Source organism: Lynx canadensis, chromosome A2 (assembly GCF_007474595.2).
Source record: "Lynx canadensis isolate LIC74 chromosome A2, mLynCan4.pri.v2, whole genome shotgun sequence".
In the NCBI taxonomy this organism is placed as follows: domain Eukaryota; kingdom Metazoa; phylum Chordata; class Mammalia; order Carnivora; family Felidae; genus Lynx; species Lynx canadensis.
In genome coordinates, this window is record NC_044304.2 from 17,087,180 (window position 1) to 17,102,969 (window position 15,790).

The following is a 15,790-nucleotide window of genomic DNA, read 5'->3' on the forward strand; positions in this document are numbered from 1 at the left end:
CAGAAATAATTAAGGGAGATGATGTGAATAAAAAAAAGAACTTAAGATGTGGGGTCAGAAAGGTGCAGGTGTAAACCCTGGTCTACATGTACTTGCCATGTGGCTTTGGACTAGCGACTACATCCGAGTTAGGGCCCCCGGAGGACAGACTGGGGAGTGGCTCCTCAAAGGTATGGAGGCGTGGACTGGGAGCCTGTGACAGAGCCAGGACCCCACACATTCACAGAAGCCAGTCAGGCCTTGAACCGGAGCACCGAGGGAAGGAGGGAAGAGGGGACAGAGGCTGGGCTAGGCATCAGATGTAGAGGCGAAGGCCCCAGCCGCTGCTCTTGTGTCCCTCTCCCTGGCTCACCTTCCCCTGAGCAGCTGCAGCTGTGGTCATGCACAGAAGCCTGCAAGGTGCCGCCCCCTGTGTCCCCCCCCCAACCGCCCAACACAGAACGAAGGACAGACAACATCTTGGCACACAAAGGTCTCACAGTGCCGTGGAAGGAAGGAGGGAGGGAAGGAGACAGGGAGGGAAGGGAGGAGAGGCCCAGCCAGTCCAGAGGATGGGAAGTCCTGCCCACCTGAGCCCTGGCCATGGCAGTCCCTCTAGAGGCAGGTGTCACCAGGAGTTGCAAATGTGGCATCCTGCTCCCAGCAGGCCCAGAATGGAGCCCGGCATGGAGCCTGGACCCCCTCATGAGGTAGCTGGGGAGAACCGTGCTTTGTGGGAGTCTGTGCCCCAGCCCACAGTCCCCTTGGAAATGGCTGAGATGGGCTCAAAAAGTAAGGAGGGCCATGGCTGTTAGGAGAGGTTCTGTCTCCAGCTGGACAGGTGAGAGGCAGCTGGGTTGGGGCCTCTTTACCTCTCCTGCTTCACTCAGGACTGATGAAGGACACTGGGAAAACACAATGGTGTGGGTGACACAAGACTCCTGAAGATACTGAGGGGCGGTGACAGGCGCCCAGTACCTGGGACCCAGACTCCGGCTGCATAACCCCTCCCACCCGGCCCAAGCCGTGTCCCCCTGGTGACCCACTCACTACCTTCACGGCACCTCCTGCAGGCAGGTGTCCCACATTATCGAGGGATCCCACCTTCGCCTGGGCCTTCTCCTTGAAGTTCAACTTTTGACTTTCAATCTTGACATCTCCTCCACCTGGTACCAAAATACAACCGGTCACATAGGCAAAGCCAGGCGGTGGGACCAGGAATCCTAGCTGGGCCGAGGACTGGCTATGTGCCCAATACAGAAATGGGGAACGTGGCTCTGAGCACAGAGGAGGAGGAAAGGACAGTGGGCATGTTTGTCAAACAGGGCTAGTCTTCTCAAAGTTGGGCTGACAGTCTGCATCCGGCCAGCGGCAACACCTCCACAGAGAAGAAAGGCACCCTCAGCACCACCGCAGGCCCGCAGCACAGCCTCCAGCCAAGCCTCTAAAGGCGCCGAGATGGTGTCTGCTTCGGGTTCTCTAGCCAACGTCACGACCCCCTGACTGGGTGGCACAGGGCGCCCGCTTCCGTGCAGTGCAGGAACGCCCTGTCCGGCAGGGTCAGGACCCTTGTGTTACAGCCGCCAGAGCGGGTGCTGGACAAGAGGAGTGACTTGCCCAAAGTCACCGCCAGGCTGGCGATGGCCAGAGGTAGGGTGGCAGCGGGGTCTGTGTGCTGCTGCATGAGCCACACTGTAGTGAAGAGAAGGCAAATGGAAAGAGGCTTCTCTGTCGTGGAGGAAAAGGAGGAGAGGTGGGAGTAGTCCCGGCACCGAGCTGAGAAAGGACAGGCACGGACCGGACCAGCCCCGGGGCCCAGCGCGCTCGGGCGGCCAGTGCACAAGGGCGAGGTTCAGGACTCACGGCCACAGTGTGGCCACAGGGTGTGGGGCTGCCCTGCTCTCCCAGGCCCACCCCTCTGGAGGCCCGTCTCCTCAGCCCGCGTCACAAACCAGAGCACCCGGCTTTGTGCCAAGTTGGCCAGCTGTCCTACACTCCTGCCCACCCCTCCCCACCGCCGAAACACCCAGCCTCGGGGTCAGTCAGCGGCACCGGGGAAGGTGGCATCGCGCAAGAGTGGATTTTCCAGATTAAAGGGGGGAGATGAGGTGAGTTAAGGGCCAAACTGTTCTGACCCTTTTATTTATTTATTTTTTTTTTAAAGTATTTTTTATTTATTTATTTATTTATTTTTGGGACAGAGAGAGACAGAGCATGAACGGGGGAGGGGCAGAGAGAGAGGGAGACACAGAATCGGAAACAGGCTCCAGGCTCTGAGCCATCAGCCCAGAGCCCGACGCGGGGCTCGAACTCACGGACCGCGAGATCGTGACCTGGCTGAAGTCGGACGCTTAACCGACTGCGCCACCCAGGCGCCCTGTTCTGACCCTTTTAAACAGAACACATTCTGCCGAGAGTTCCTTGCCTTCACCTTAAGTGGCCCCTGGCGCCTGACCTCCAAGGAGCCAGATCTGCCAGCCACGTGCCTGCCGCTGCAGGGGAAGTGCCCTAGCCCTGGTCTACTGTCACCCAGAACCAGAACACGCGGCTGTAGGGGATGACAGTGGAGGCGGGAGCACGCCGCCAGGAGGAAGTCACACCGCCCCAGCAGCAAGACCCTCACCCGCGGCCTGGGCAGCGCTACCCAACGACTCTGTCCTGCGGGAGCTCACAGCTGGTGCGTCACTGCCTGGGAATATCCGCCGCCCGCAGTCGAACGGCGCCCCCAGCACTGGCTCCCGGCGCGCTAATAGGGGTGCGGTGATGCCCGTGGGGACAGCGGCCTTTACCACCCGCTCCTCCGGATGGGATGCGCTCCTCCGGATGCGCCTAAGAGGTTAGCGCCTGGGGCGCCCCTCCCGACTGGCACTGAACTGCACTGAACTGTCCCCTCCGCCAGCTGGGGCGGGTGGGGGGATGGGGGGGCGGCCTCCAGGAATCTTTATGGAATGACAAAAGCACAGCGGGGAGACCCAGCCCAGGCGAGGCCCAGGCACCCTGGGGGAAGCAGGGGACTGCACTCACCAGGTTTGTGCTTGATGTTAGCCTTGGACCCACACTTGGAGGAGACCTTAGAGATGTCCACCTTCTTATTCTGAATCTGAACCTGAGAAATAAACCACAAAATATTATTGCCTCAGAGAGGGGATATATTTCAGGGCCAAACCTGTGTTCCCTTGACAATCTCCACGTTCAAGTTTCTTCTCTCCCTGTGTAAGGCCCTACCTCAGTCTGCTCAAGGTCAGGCTCACCTCCCCAAGTGCTTAAACGAACGCTTCATCCATCCTGCCGCCCCGGCAGCTTCTGAACTCACCTCCTGCCAGACTGAACCAACGTTCCCACACGCTCCACAATGTTCCCACCCTGTCCGGGCACCTGCCAGGCAGCTCTTCTCCGGTTTTTCTGGACCCCCATCTCCTGAAATGTCCTCTTCTTCCACCTGAAATCTCACCCATCAACTACTGGCCCAGAGATAACCTGGAATGATGTTTTGGTGTTTTCCTCTTAGTTCGTTTCAGTGCATTTTCCCCTCATGGCTGACAGCACAGATTTCTACGTATGTGTCTATGATTTTGTATTCCTGTTTAATTCATGTTATAAGCATTTTCCCCATAAAAGTTGGGAAATGTTAAGAAGGGGCCACATAATCCATTCTGTAAGATCTTATATAAACCTAACCTACGCCAGATAGGGACCATTTAAGGTTTTTTTTTTGTTTTGTTTTGTTTTTTTTCTAATTTTTCACCATTAAAACTCTGGCAGCAATAAATATCTTTGTGAACAGAAGTCATGGCAATTCTGATGACCTCTCAAGCAAAATGCCCAGACCTTCAGTTACCCGGTCAAAGGTTGGGACTGTTTTAAGGTTCCTGAAGCACGAGGCCGGGTTTCCAGGAATGTGACAACGGACCCCCACCAGAGAGCTTACGTGGTTTGTCTCCATATCCTCCCAGCCCTGGCTATTCCCATTAAAAACAACAACAACGCTCTTCCCGTGAGTGGCTGAAGGTGATTTCTGAAAACAGTTCGCTATTTACTTGACCCAGAAAACCCTACAAAATCACACAAGAGGTTCAACTCTTCATGTTCAATTTAAGAACACACGTGAAACACTGCCCAGGCCATCAAGAATGCATGTATCTGAAATGCCACAAAGTAACTGAATGATGTCACTTTGCAAAAGCAACGTGTGCCATTCTGTTGCTACAATGGTGGAGACAGTGGTGTGCCCAGGCCTAACAGCGGGGCTGGACACAGCGTCAGTGGCCCAAAGAGAGTGTGTAATTTTACTGCACACGCTTAAAAATGCAGAGAGTACTGCTGAACTTAGGGGTTTAGATGTAGATCCTCTGGTCACTGCACATCCAAGTGGACAAAGCCCCCAAGATGTGGCGTAGAACTTAACAGGGCTCATGGTCAGATTGCCACAGTGAGAGACGATCCTTACTAGAAAAGAGCAGATTATTCCTAAACCAGAAGAGGAAGTTGCACAGAAAAAAAAAAAAAAAAAAAAAAAAAAAATGCCCCAGAAGAGACTGAAGGAACAAAAACTTACGGCCCGGGAGTAAATTCTGCATAAAATAAATGCAAATAAAAGTGAAAACAAGAAACCCCACCGCCAACAAAATTCTGCTGATTTATACGTGAAAGAGGCCCAGTCTTGGCTGTTCTGCTCATTATTTTAAATTTTTTTTTTCAACGTTTATTTATTTTTGGGACAGAGAGAGACAGAGCATGAACGGGGGAGGGGCAGAGAGAGAGGGAGACACAGAGTCGGAAACAGGCTCCAGGCTCCGAGCCATCAGCCCAGAGCCCGACGCGGGGCTCGAACTCACGGACCGCGAGATCGTGACCTGGCTGAAGTCGGACGCTTAACCGACTGCGCCACCCAGGCGCCCCTGCTCTGCTCATTATTAAGGATACTAAGCATTTGCACGATGGGCCCAGCACGGTGGCCTGGAGCTCCACATCTGCCGCGACTGTGCACGGCTATAGGCTGCACGAGGCCTTTCACAGATTTGCCATCCTGTCCACATTTGGTGAGCAATCAAGAGGATGAATGGCCTTTTATACAAATGAATCCCGTTGGGGATGGAGACTTGTCTGGGTGTCCTCTACACTTGCCCCTACTTTTGAGGTGGCCAACGGACTTTCATCTAGGTCTGCCCCCCAGGAGCCCTGGAAAAACATCTTGCTACCACGACTGATGACATGTGTTTAAATTAGGAAAGGACGTCATCTATAGAGGGGCACTGGGTTCTGGGATGAAAATACCACAGTTCCCGTGAGTGGCCCAGCCGCTCCTTGGTTCTGTGGAAGAGCCTGGCTTTCCGCCACAATCAAGTCCTTCATGTGGTGGCCCACGGGGCCCTGCCGGCAGGTGTCATGCCCTTCTGGTGGGGTTTCATCACAGTGCCGTTCAATGGCTACCTTCTAGGACCCCGTCTTCCTTTCTCCAGTGTCAGGAAATACGGTTTCCATCGTATTGCAAAAGGATACATGTGATGTCTACTGCATCGTTCTACGTCCACTCGCAGCCCAAGGCCTGGCACAGAGTAACTTCCCATAATCATCAGCTTGCCTGAGCCATCCTCACTGTTTCCAGAACTCTGCTCATACTATTCCCTAGCCAAGCAAGCCCACTGCATTCTCCTCCCCATCCTTCAAAGCCCTTCAAAGGTCACCTTCTTCAAAGGCTCTGGCTTCACTCCACCTCTTCTTCACTCCACCCTTTGGAGGGACATCAGATTCAGCAGGACACTGACTGCTTCCACGTTCAGTAATCATTTACAAAGTACAATTACCATCTCAACACAACAGCCTCCACTTTGCCTCACATTTCCAACAAGGCCACAATTCTCCCAACAGGGACACAGGGAAGTACTATTCCCAACCAAACATCTGCCAGCTACTGAGACCAAGACAACATGTGTCCTGCAGCAATGGTGGCAGGCTCATCTTGTGCCACCCTTGAGACACCTGGGAGGAGTTCCAGGGGTCACCCTCCAAGGCCTGGGGCCTGCACATTTCCTGAGACTGTTCTGCGACCGAAGCCACTGCTTCTCTACCTCCTGCCTGGTTCTCAGGTAAAGAATAGTTGATCAGGGGAAATTCTGCTTTGCGGATGTATCCCAGCCAATAAATGAAGAAGGAATGGGAGAACTCGAGCCTCACCATAGTATACCCCTACTCAACACGTGGGTTTAGGTACCGGCCATCAGAGAGTGGGGGCGGGTGGGGGGACCAGACAGTGAAACACAATATGCCTCCTGACAGAAACACCACCACTACCTATAAAAGTCTTGCAAAGAGCTGGGGGAGAAAAAAAATCAAACCTGAATCAATTTAAAGATATGGAGAGACAAAGGAGTATATTAAATCAAAATACGGGGATATGCAGCAGAAGCCAGATTCTAGGATAAACCACTTAGTTTACTCATTTATAAAATGCTGCTACAAACAAAAACTGAAGGGTGCCTGTAGAGTAAAAGAAACCTAAGGTTATAAGAGACAAGAGACGCATCAACCAACCACAATTTATGGTCCCTACTTGTATCCTGAGTGTCAGTAGGGGTTTTACACACGTACATTAAAGAGTTATCTTAAAGTTATGAATGGAATATTTACAGATGAATGATGTATCTGGGACTGGCTTCAAAATAATCAGGGTGGGAACACACAGAAGATAAGATTGGCTACAAGGAGGGGCGCCTGGCTGGCTCAGTCAGTGGAGCCTGTGACTCTTGATCTCAGGGTTGTGAGTTGGGTGTAGAAATCACTCAGAATAAATAAATAAAATTTAAAACAAACAAATGATTGGCCACAAGGATAATAAATGAAGCTGGGTACATTGTAGGATTCTTTTCTACTTTTGCATGTATTTGAAAAATGCCTATGATTAAACGTTTTAAAAAGCTGAACTGTGTCCCCCTCACTTAACCCACCACCTCTGAGAGGTCACTCTGCCTCCTTGGGCTGGTATGTAGGGAATCCATAGTAACTGCCAAACAATCCTCCCCTCCTTCCCTCCCCTGGCCACTCGCCTCCACTCAAAGCTTTAGGGAGCCACGTGCTGCTTCTCTGGCCTATGACGTGTTTCTCAAAGGTCCTCTCCCCGGCAAAGCCCGGCAGCTAGCAGAAGCCATGCCTGTCTCCGTGGTCCTCTTCCCACACACCAACCCCGGCAAGCACGGTACCTCAACCTCGCTGCAGCCGTTTCCGCAATCTGCCCCACTGGCCTGTGAGGACCCGCGGGCTGCTGTGGACAGCAGTACGGGCTGTTGAGGTGGCAGTGCCCCCAGGCCTCAGAACCCATGACGCGCACATATCCCCCCTCACGGGGGTGGAATGGAAGAAAAACTGTCACAAAGTTTTAAACTGGGGGGAAATCTGCTACGTGCCCTGCCCTGATGTCCTCCTGGCTCTCAAAAAAGGGGACATTTGTATGTACACGGGGGTGCCGCGCAGCACTAACCGGGACCCTGCTCCAGCCTCTCATCCGGGTGCTAACTTCAGAATTTCTATACAGGAGGGGATGGGGTCTGCGGGTGACGTGTGACGCTGTTCTACCTGTGCCAGCGGGCCCACTCTTTCTCAGCTGCGTGTCTATCTGTAGTGGCTTTATGGAGGGGCTGAGGGAAACAAGTATGGCCCCTCAGTCAAGGCCGTCTACCTTCATCTCCCCACCTGGAAACACTGCTCACAGGCAGGTTTCCGAATGAGAGGCTGCTTAAGGAAGCCTCCTACAATACAATGCTTAAAAAAAAATCTTGGAAGTCACATGTAGGCAATGTGCCAAGACCACAGTAAGTGATAGATAAATGATGTCTATTTTGGGGCGCCCAGGGGCTCAGTCTGTTAAGCGTCCAACTCTTGGTTTTGGCTCAGGTCGTGATCTCATGGTTCGGGAGATCGAGCCCTGAGTTGGGCTCGGTGCAGACAGTGCAAAGCCTGCTTGGGATCCTCTTTCTCCCTCTCTTTCTGCCCCTCCCCCACTTGTGCATGTGTGCTCTCTACCGCATTCTCTCAAAACAAACTTTGAAAAAAAAATACATGTCTATTTTCCTAGCTTGTACATACAACTGCACACTATACACAAATGTATTTCTGTGTCACACACACAATGACCAGTTCCTTCATAATCTCTGCTCACCTCCTGTTCTCACCTAGGTCAAAAGCCTGAAAGGAAAAGCTGAGGCCGGTGCCTACCTCGGGCCCTCATAAGCTGGATCTTTATCACCTTAACCAGATACTGTCTTTAAACGCTTCACCCACTTCAGCTCATCGCACACCAGGCTGGCTAACGTCTGGCCAGCTACCAGGCCGGCCGAGTACGCCCCACCTCCACGTCAAGAGTGCGCTTTCTACCCACGTTAGAAGAGCCACTGGTGCGAAGTGACTGGGAAGGAGGTGCAAGAAGGGGCCTTGTGTGGGGCAAGACAGGGCTAACCTGAGGCTGATTCCTCACAATACGACCACCGGGCTGGGGAGTGTTTGTAAGCCACAGGCAGGATGGCATGGCCACTGAGGGGACAGGAGGGACAGAGGCCGAAAATGAAAAGGGTGAGCAGAGCAGAACTCAGTCCAGTTCAAGACAGTAAGGAGAAGGAACTGAATGAAACCTAGAGAGACAGAGCAGGATGAGCTCCCTGACTGTGGGATGGGGAGAGAAGCAGGGGAGAAGCCACGAAGGCAGAGGCTGCATGTGGCCTCTCCATAACACACCTCTGGTGCATGCTGGGGTCCCGCCTGCCTGAGTACTGTCACGAGGACACGTGGAAGGTGAACAGGGTGTTCTCTAACATTAGACCAGGGCCTGTTAGCTGGAGTCACTGTGCACCCAACACAGAGCGTAGGGCTGGCACAGAAGGGCAGCGTGATAAAAGGTTGTCTGGATGGAAGGAGGAAGGGGACAAAAAGAAAAGGAGGGGCTGAGGGAGTAAGAGGAAGAAGGACTCAGAACAGGGGAAAGTGGGTGAAAGAGAGCAGAAGGGAAAGAGAAGATGAGAAAAGATGCCAAATGGGCATCACCAGGGTGTTGGTCAGGGGTTCCCCAGAAACAGCTGGTCCTAACACACAGGAGCACTGAGCCTCCTCTCACTTTGCTGGCCTGTGTCTGGAAGAAAGCCCCGAGCCAGGCTGCTGTGGTCCTGGGAGCGCAAGCGGCCCTCTCCCCGGTGCCCCACGGGGCTACGGCTCAGACACCAGCTGTCCAGAGCTCATACTTACATTACCACCTCCAGGGACATGCTTAATATTGTCCTTGGAACCACACTTGGACTGAATATGGCTGTAGCTCACTTTTTTGGAGACTATCTGGACCTGGAGTGTTAGAGAACAGAAAAAAACAACACAAAGGGAGAGGGCTGGTTAGAACCAACACAGGGCAGGCAGTGAGTCCACACGTGATCACAATGACTGACACAGGGTGCCGTTACAACTCCGCCCCCGCCTGCAGGAGAGCAGCTGTGGAAAAGCACAGGGGAAGGAATCTGAAGTGGCAGGACAGGGAGCGAAGACGTGAACGAACAACACGAGCACAGAAGCACATATCGCAAAAGGGCTCCACGGTCCTCATCACTGCTCCTTGGGGCTGGGCCGTGGTGCACAAGGCCCAGCCAGCTGCAGGCCCCGGATGCGCGCTCAGGCATGGCCCCGCTCCCGCCTGCTCTCCCTGAGAGCTGAGACACAGTGTCCTGGGACTGCTCTCTGCAAGGATCCTGCTTATCTGGACTGGTCTTCGCTGAAGCTTGGCACTTCCCTTAAATCTGAGGCTGGGAACTGCAGCAGCCAGACCCACTCGGGGAGGCAACGGCTGCTCAGAGAAGTGCTGGGCAGCTGGCTCACAGGGCACAGATCTGATGCTACAGGAAGGAAGGGACAGCATAGCTCAGTTATAAATGCAGATGGGCCAGAGGCCGCTGGAGCCACCATGCAGAATCCGGACACCAGGGGGAGCGCGGGCCACAGCCTCAGCAGCTCCACACTCCACAAGTAGCAGCCCGTGCGTCTGGGGGCTCGAGAAAGCACAGGACCAGAGTGAGCTTCTGGTCTAGACTTTTTTTTCAACTCGACAGTAAAACACCTCTTCCATCCTCCAGATGCCCAGTCCTGTGCCCTGTGAGTTTCATGCGCAGAGAGAACCGGCTCCAAGCAGGGCTGCAATGATGCACAAGCACACTGTCGTGTTTATGAATGGCTCTCCCTGGAATGCGGCCACACAAAGGCCCAGGCTCTAAGGGCTGGAACAAAGAATTCTTTCTGAGCCTTCCCAAGGAGAAACAGTTGCCAGCTTCCTTCCTTCCTTTGCTTCAGAGCCCTTCACAAATGAAGCAGGCCCCAAGCTGAAGAGTTTTCTACTGAACAGAGAAATCCACCCTGAGAGATTCCAGCCCAAATACCTCACTGATTCGTGCCTTCTTTATAATGTCAGTGATGAATAACTGGTCAGCAAACCACTACCCAGTGAAACCCTGCTCTGAACCAGAGACCTCCAGGGCCTCTAGGAGTCACCCAGAAGCCTCACCAAAGGTACAAATTCCTTGCACTGAGACTGTCCATCCTGGTCCCTAAGGGCTGGAGGTTACGGCTTCTCTGGCAGTCCCTGGATGGACAGATGACCTACCTGCCACAGCTAAAAGAAGGTTCTCACAGCAAGCAGGAGGGGCCTGCTTCCAGGGTGTGGAGGCAAGAGGAAAGAACCTAGAGTTTCTGTTTACCTGTGCCCTGCCGGTGGTATGCAATCCCTAGGCTGAGCGGGCTTCCAGTGGGAACGAGCACCTAAACTTTCAGTGAGGAGGTGACATGGGGAACCAGGGCAAATAAAGCTATCTCCATAACCAGCAGGTTACGAAAGGGGCCTTCTAGTTCAATTACAAGCACCAGGGCTCCAGGGTTCCAGGCGCAGCAGAGTAACCAATCCCACGTTTTGCTGAGGAAGAACATGGGTGCTGTGTGTGTGTTTGCACACAAAATGGGTAGGTTTCACATCAAGGTCAGTGTGAAGGAAGTGGCTGAAAATTTTTGGATCCATTTTGTCCAGCTGAATAAATATTCCCCAAAGGGTAATGGGCTCCCAAATCTGTTAACTGTCAGGGTTAATACAAAACTTTTTTCTGATGGCTGAGTCATCAAACAGAGAGGAGGGAGTGCGGGGGCGAAGTAGAAACTGGTTAAGGATAGGAAAAAAGTGCGATAGAAGGGAAAGTGACTCAGGCTGGAAGAAACAGTTTATCATCTTTCACCTTCAAGAGGTAAAAGTCTAAATAAAACTCACTTTCCCAGCAGGTGGTTTCTGCGCACTCGCAATTGGACCGGCTGTTTTAGTGACTGCATTAGGTTCAGGCTTTCGAGCTGTAGCAGCTGCCTCTGTTTTTTTCTCTATTTTGGCCTGGATGGAGATAAACGGAGGGCAAATTTCAAACCAAGAGGGTAAGAGCCCAAATGCCAAGAAGGGAAGAAAGCTGTAGGGGACTCGAATCCAGGCCAGGCCACCAAGCAGAAGCAGGTCACCCTTGCTCCTAGGAACAAACCGTTTCCCGGGACAAACCAGCCAGAAGGAGGAGCTGCAGACCATAGTCTGGAGACACGAGGACAAGATCGAGACACCATTCCCGGAGAGAAGGAGGGAAGGAGGGCTAAGTTAGGGATTCTCTTCCGAGAGTGTGTTTTCCAGTCACAATGCTCCCCCACTCAAATGTCCTCACCCCAAGCAAGCTGCTGTAGTCACAGGAGCCACTATTGATGACGGGAAGTGTCACACCACTCACCAGGCCAAGTCACCCAACTCCTCACCAAGACCTCCTGCAATTTTTGCCCAACGAAAGCGTAAGAAGAGCACAGGAAGGGGGGGGATGGTCACACCATCTGGGTACACCAGAGCCACAGCCTCTTAGCAAAAGTAACTCTTAGGCCCTTATTCCAGACTAATCCCAGTTTGCCATCAGTGTCTTCCAACAGTACCAGGATTCTGCCTCATTCTGGGCCCTGTTCAATGTTTTAAAGGCTCTGGGGTTGAAGCAATTTAAGGATCCTACCCTGAATGGGAGGTGTGGTGTCTTAAGTGCTAGAGAATCACACAGGAAATGAGGTTACTGCTCCATGGACCCAAACTGGGACTTTCGCCACCACCGTTTGCTACACCAGGTCCCATCCCTGCTAACAGCTGATAATTCTGCGGTGGATGTAAACAGAAAATCCTTAAGAGTGAAGCACCTGGCCCTCAACAGCACTCCCCACCACAGCCCTTCTGACAGCCCTTCTTCCCTGCAGCGGGCAGTCACCCCGGCCACAAGGGGGCACCCTAACTTCTTTCAGGCAGACGTGCCTCTCCCAAGCCCAGGTTTCCCCTCCTGCGGGTCAGGTCCTGATGCTCACAGCACAGAGGTGGGGAGCACAGCCAGCAGGTCTCACAGGCCAGGGCTTCCCTGTTTGTTTTGTTAAGTACAAGAACCCTTTTGCCTCCAAACCAAAATGTAAGCCTAAAGCCCAAAATCCACACCAGGAGCCCCCCTGATAGAGACGGGAGGAGACAGTCTGCTGCCGGATGGACGTGGAGCCCAGGCTGCAAGTCTGTGACACTGAATCCGACGTCATGACAACCCTTCTGCTTCGGTGGGCCCAGGGGTGTGGCGTGGCAGGGAGGGAAGCAAGGGCTAGCATGCCAAGGACCACGAGCTCCAGGACTCACCCGGCCTCCTCCAGGCTGATGCTTGATGTTTTCCGTGGAGCCAACCTTGGAGCGGACGTTCTTCAGATCAGGGGTGGAAGCGTTGGTAGACAAGCGGCTCGGCTTCGGTGCAGAGGAGCCGGGCTTGGCTGACGTGGGCTTCTTGTCCGAGGAAGGAGTCCCAGAGGGCCGAGGAGGGGTGGGTGTGGGCTTGGCTCGGCCGGGGGCCACCCCTGCTGCGGGGGCTGCCCCGGGGACAGTGGTGTTCTTCTTCACTGAAGTGGTGGAGGTGCTCTTGGGGCGACTCAGGTCAGCTGCAAAGAAGTAAGAGATGACAGGTGTTCAGCGGGAGACAGCAGAAGGGAGCCTGGAAGCTGCAAAGAGGTAGGGGTTTAAATTAGGGTCCCAGGAGGTGGGGGACGGGTGTCACCTGGTGCAGACTTCGTGGCCGTCTTCTTCATGTCTGCAGGCTTTCCCTCAGTCTTGATGGCTGCACAAACATAACACTTTTTACTATTTAATGTTTAACAAAGTGACCTAGTGAATGGCTCATCCAATACTGAGATTCATTCATTCATTCATTCATTCATTCAACAATTACTGAATGTCCCCTTTGGGCCATGGGCTGTGCTCGTCTCTGGAATAGATTAAGAGTGAATAGACAGCCAGGTAAAGACTGGGCCCTTATGGAGTACAAAAGGCCACGCACTGTATCCTTACTCTTTTCTACAATCTTAACAGTGCCTTCCACACGGCCTTGGAAGTGGGTTACCAGTACAGGCCTGCGGAACCGAACAACTGACTTCCTATCATGTAAGCCCATGACCACAGTGTGCTGAGTAATGTGAAGTTACTAAGAAGGGAATAGTAATCCTACCTGGGAATTCACGAGAATCCCTTTCACTCAAGAGTTTTCTGAACAGACATACTGGCTAACTGCATGTGAAGAAGATCAGTGTTCCCCATTAAGGTCTGGTGCACAGAGACAGATCTCTCCTGTCTCCCCGCTGGTTCCCGTGGGAAGGAAGGGTGACAGTACTCACTGGTGGGCCTCTTGGGCACAGGTGTGGGGGGGCTCCTGCTGCTTGGCCCAGCTGAGGCAGGAGTTGCAGCTGCTGTGGCTTTTGGAACAGTCTGGGTGCTCTTGGCGCCAGGCCTGAGCGCTGGGGCAGAGGCCGGCTTGGATGGGGAGGCCCGCTTCTCAGGAATCTTCGCCTCTGCAACAGGCTGGTAACAGGGAAGTGGGAATAAGAGCAGCAGGTCAGCAAGAGCCCCAGGAAGTCATGTTAAAGGACAGTAGAAAACAGGGGAACTACGATTTGGTACTTCTTGGTAGGAAAATTTATACTGCTGAGATCGAAGTCCTTCAGACAAAGTGAGAAGCTGGCCATGTAGGGTGCTGGGCCAGCTGGAGTCAGGAGATGGGGGAGTCTAACTATCTCAATCCAACCTGAACCGGTGAGAATGAACAAACCAGTCAAGTATACCACATCACAAACGAAGTTTGCCGCAGGATCGAATGTATTTAATACATTAAATACATCAGTATTTAACGACCTGATGAAAGACAAATATACATAAACACCACAAAAAAATTAAAAATTATGTTTAAGCAAATTCAGTCATTCTTTTGGCTAAGATACACCCAGTGAGTGCTGAGCAGAATAGGGCTGCAGATGGAGGGAACACTGGCCTAACCAGTTAGATCCGAAGCCTGAGCTCCAACCCCAGTCAGGCCCCCAACTCACAGTGTGTTTCTGGGAAAATCACAGAACCTCTATGGGCTTTATTTCCTCATCTGGATAAAGGAGGTCAGGACCAGAGGATCTGTGGGGACCAGAGCACAGAGACGACGAGAAGGGGGCAGGTGGAGGGTGCAGGCCTGACGACCAGAGAGAATGAGAAGCACCGATGTCAGCTGTGACATCAAAAGGGAAAATGTGACAGCAAAAGGGAAAATTCTCTCAAGTGTAGGTGCTTGGCACCTGGGCCCCGGTCGTTCCTCTTCCGTGGAGGCGGGGCATGGCCTTACTAGTAAGGAAGGGAAGGGATCAATTTAGCCTGGTTTCTACAGGAATAGGAGAAGGACACACTCTTTGATAAGCCTTCCTCAAGAGAGGAAGCCAAAACACAGACAGAGTGGATCCAGCTCTTTTGCTCCAAGAGAAATGGCCACACAGGGCAGTGTGTTGGCAGAGACCAGCAGGACACTGCTTAAATGGAAAATCAGCTTAGGAGGAGCTCAGAAATTAAGGGCTGGCATCCAGTTAAAGTCTAACTGAAAATGCAGGGTAATGGACACTTCTACAAATGAAGTCCCTGAAGTATGGTACGAAGAACCCTCACACTGGAATAAGAGGAACTGTTCAGCTACCAGCTCTGTTCGGAATACATCGTAGGATTTTGTGCAGAGGGGCTCCCTCCTGTCTGCTCAAAACTCTGAGTACTAAACCAGATACTCTGAGGTCTCCTTCAAATTCTCAGTATTCTGACTGTGATTCAGAATAATCTAGTAGGGTCTTCTTTTGCTAGTGGAAGTAATGGTGATAAAATAAGTTGGAAAAAAAGGTTATTAAGGATAGAAGGCTCTTGGGGTGCCTGGGTGGCGCAGTCGGTTAAGCGTCCGACTTCAGCCAGGTCACGATCTCGCGGTCCGTGAGTTCGAGCCCCGCGTCGGGCTCTGGGCTGATGGCTCAGAGCCTGGAGCCTGTTTCCGATTCTGTGTCTCCCTCTCTCTCTGCCCCTCCCCCGTTCATGCTCTGTCTCTCTCTGTCCCAAAAATAAATAAACGTTGAAAAAAAAAATTAAAAAAAAAAAAAGGATAGAAGGCTCTTAAAAATGTGACACTCTTTAGCTGCCAGTCTCTTGGTTTCAGCAAGCTACAGAACCAGCCTGCTTTGGTAACTGCCCTTACTCTGCTGTTTCTCAATTCATATTTTCTTCTCTACCAGAGTCCTAGATCTGCTTATTTTTTCTGAGTAAGTTTTTCCTCCTTTGTCTGCTTCTACAATCTTTCTACCAAAATAAAGATAAAAATAAATTTCTTAAGGCTTTATTTCTATCAATCTCTCTAAATATTTTTATCTGTTTCTTGTCTAAAAAACAAGTTTGTAATTGTAATGCAGATCACCTTTTCAGATCAGC

General features: G+C 52.3%; 1 protein-coding gene across 18 annotated transcripts in view; it reads right to left on the minus strand.

The window, feature by feature from the left end:
* MAP4 (microtubule associated protein 4) overlaps positions 1-15,790 on the minus strand; it is a 195,412-nt gene that overhangs the window by 3,497 nt on the left and 176,125 nt on the right. For 10 of the 18 annotated variants that reach the window (XM_030306563.2, XM_030306545.1, XM_030306513.2 and 7 more), the window contains 7 exons: positions 13,690-13,873; positions 13,077-13,136; positions 12,668-12,960; positions 11,255-11,368; positions 9,208-9,300; positions 3,004-3,085; positions 1,033-1,145 (listed from right to left, as the gene is read on the minus strand). In XM_030306563.2, the coding sequence (XP_030162423.1) occupies positions 1,033-1,145; positions 3,004-3,085; positions 9,208-9,300; positions 11,255-11,368; positions 12,668-12,960; positions 13,077-13,136; positions 13,690-13,873 (939 nt within the window). The remainder of the gene's footprint in view (positions 1-1,032; positions 1,146-3,003; positions 3,086-9,207; positions 9,301-11,254; positions 11,369-12,667; positions 12,961-13,076; positions 13,137-13,689; positions 13,874-15,790) is intronic. The other 8 variants (XM_030306557.2, XM_036064222.1, XM_036064219.1 and 5 more) reach the window with 3 other exon arrangements.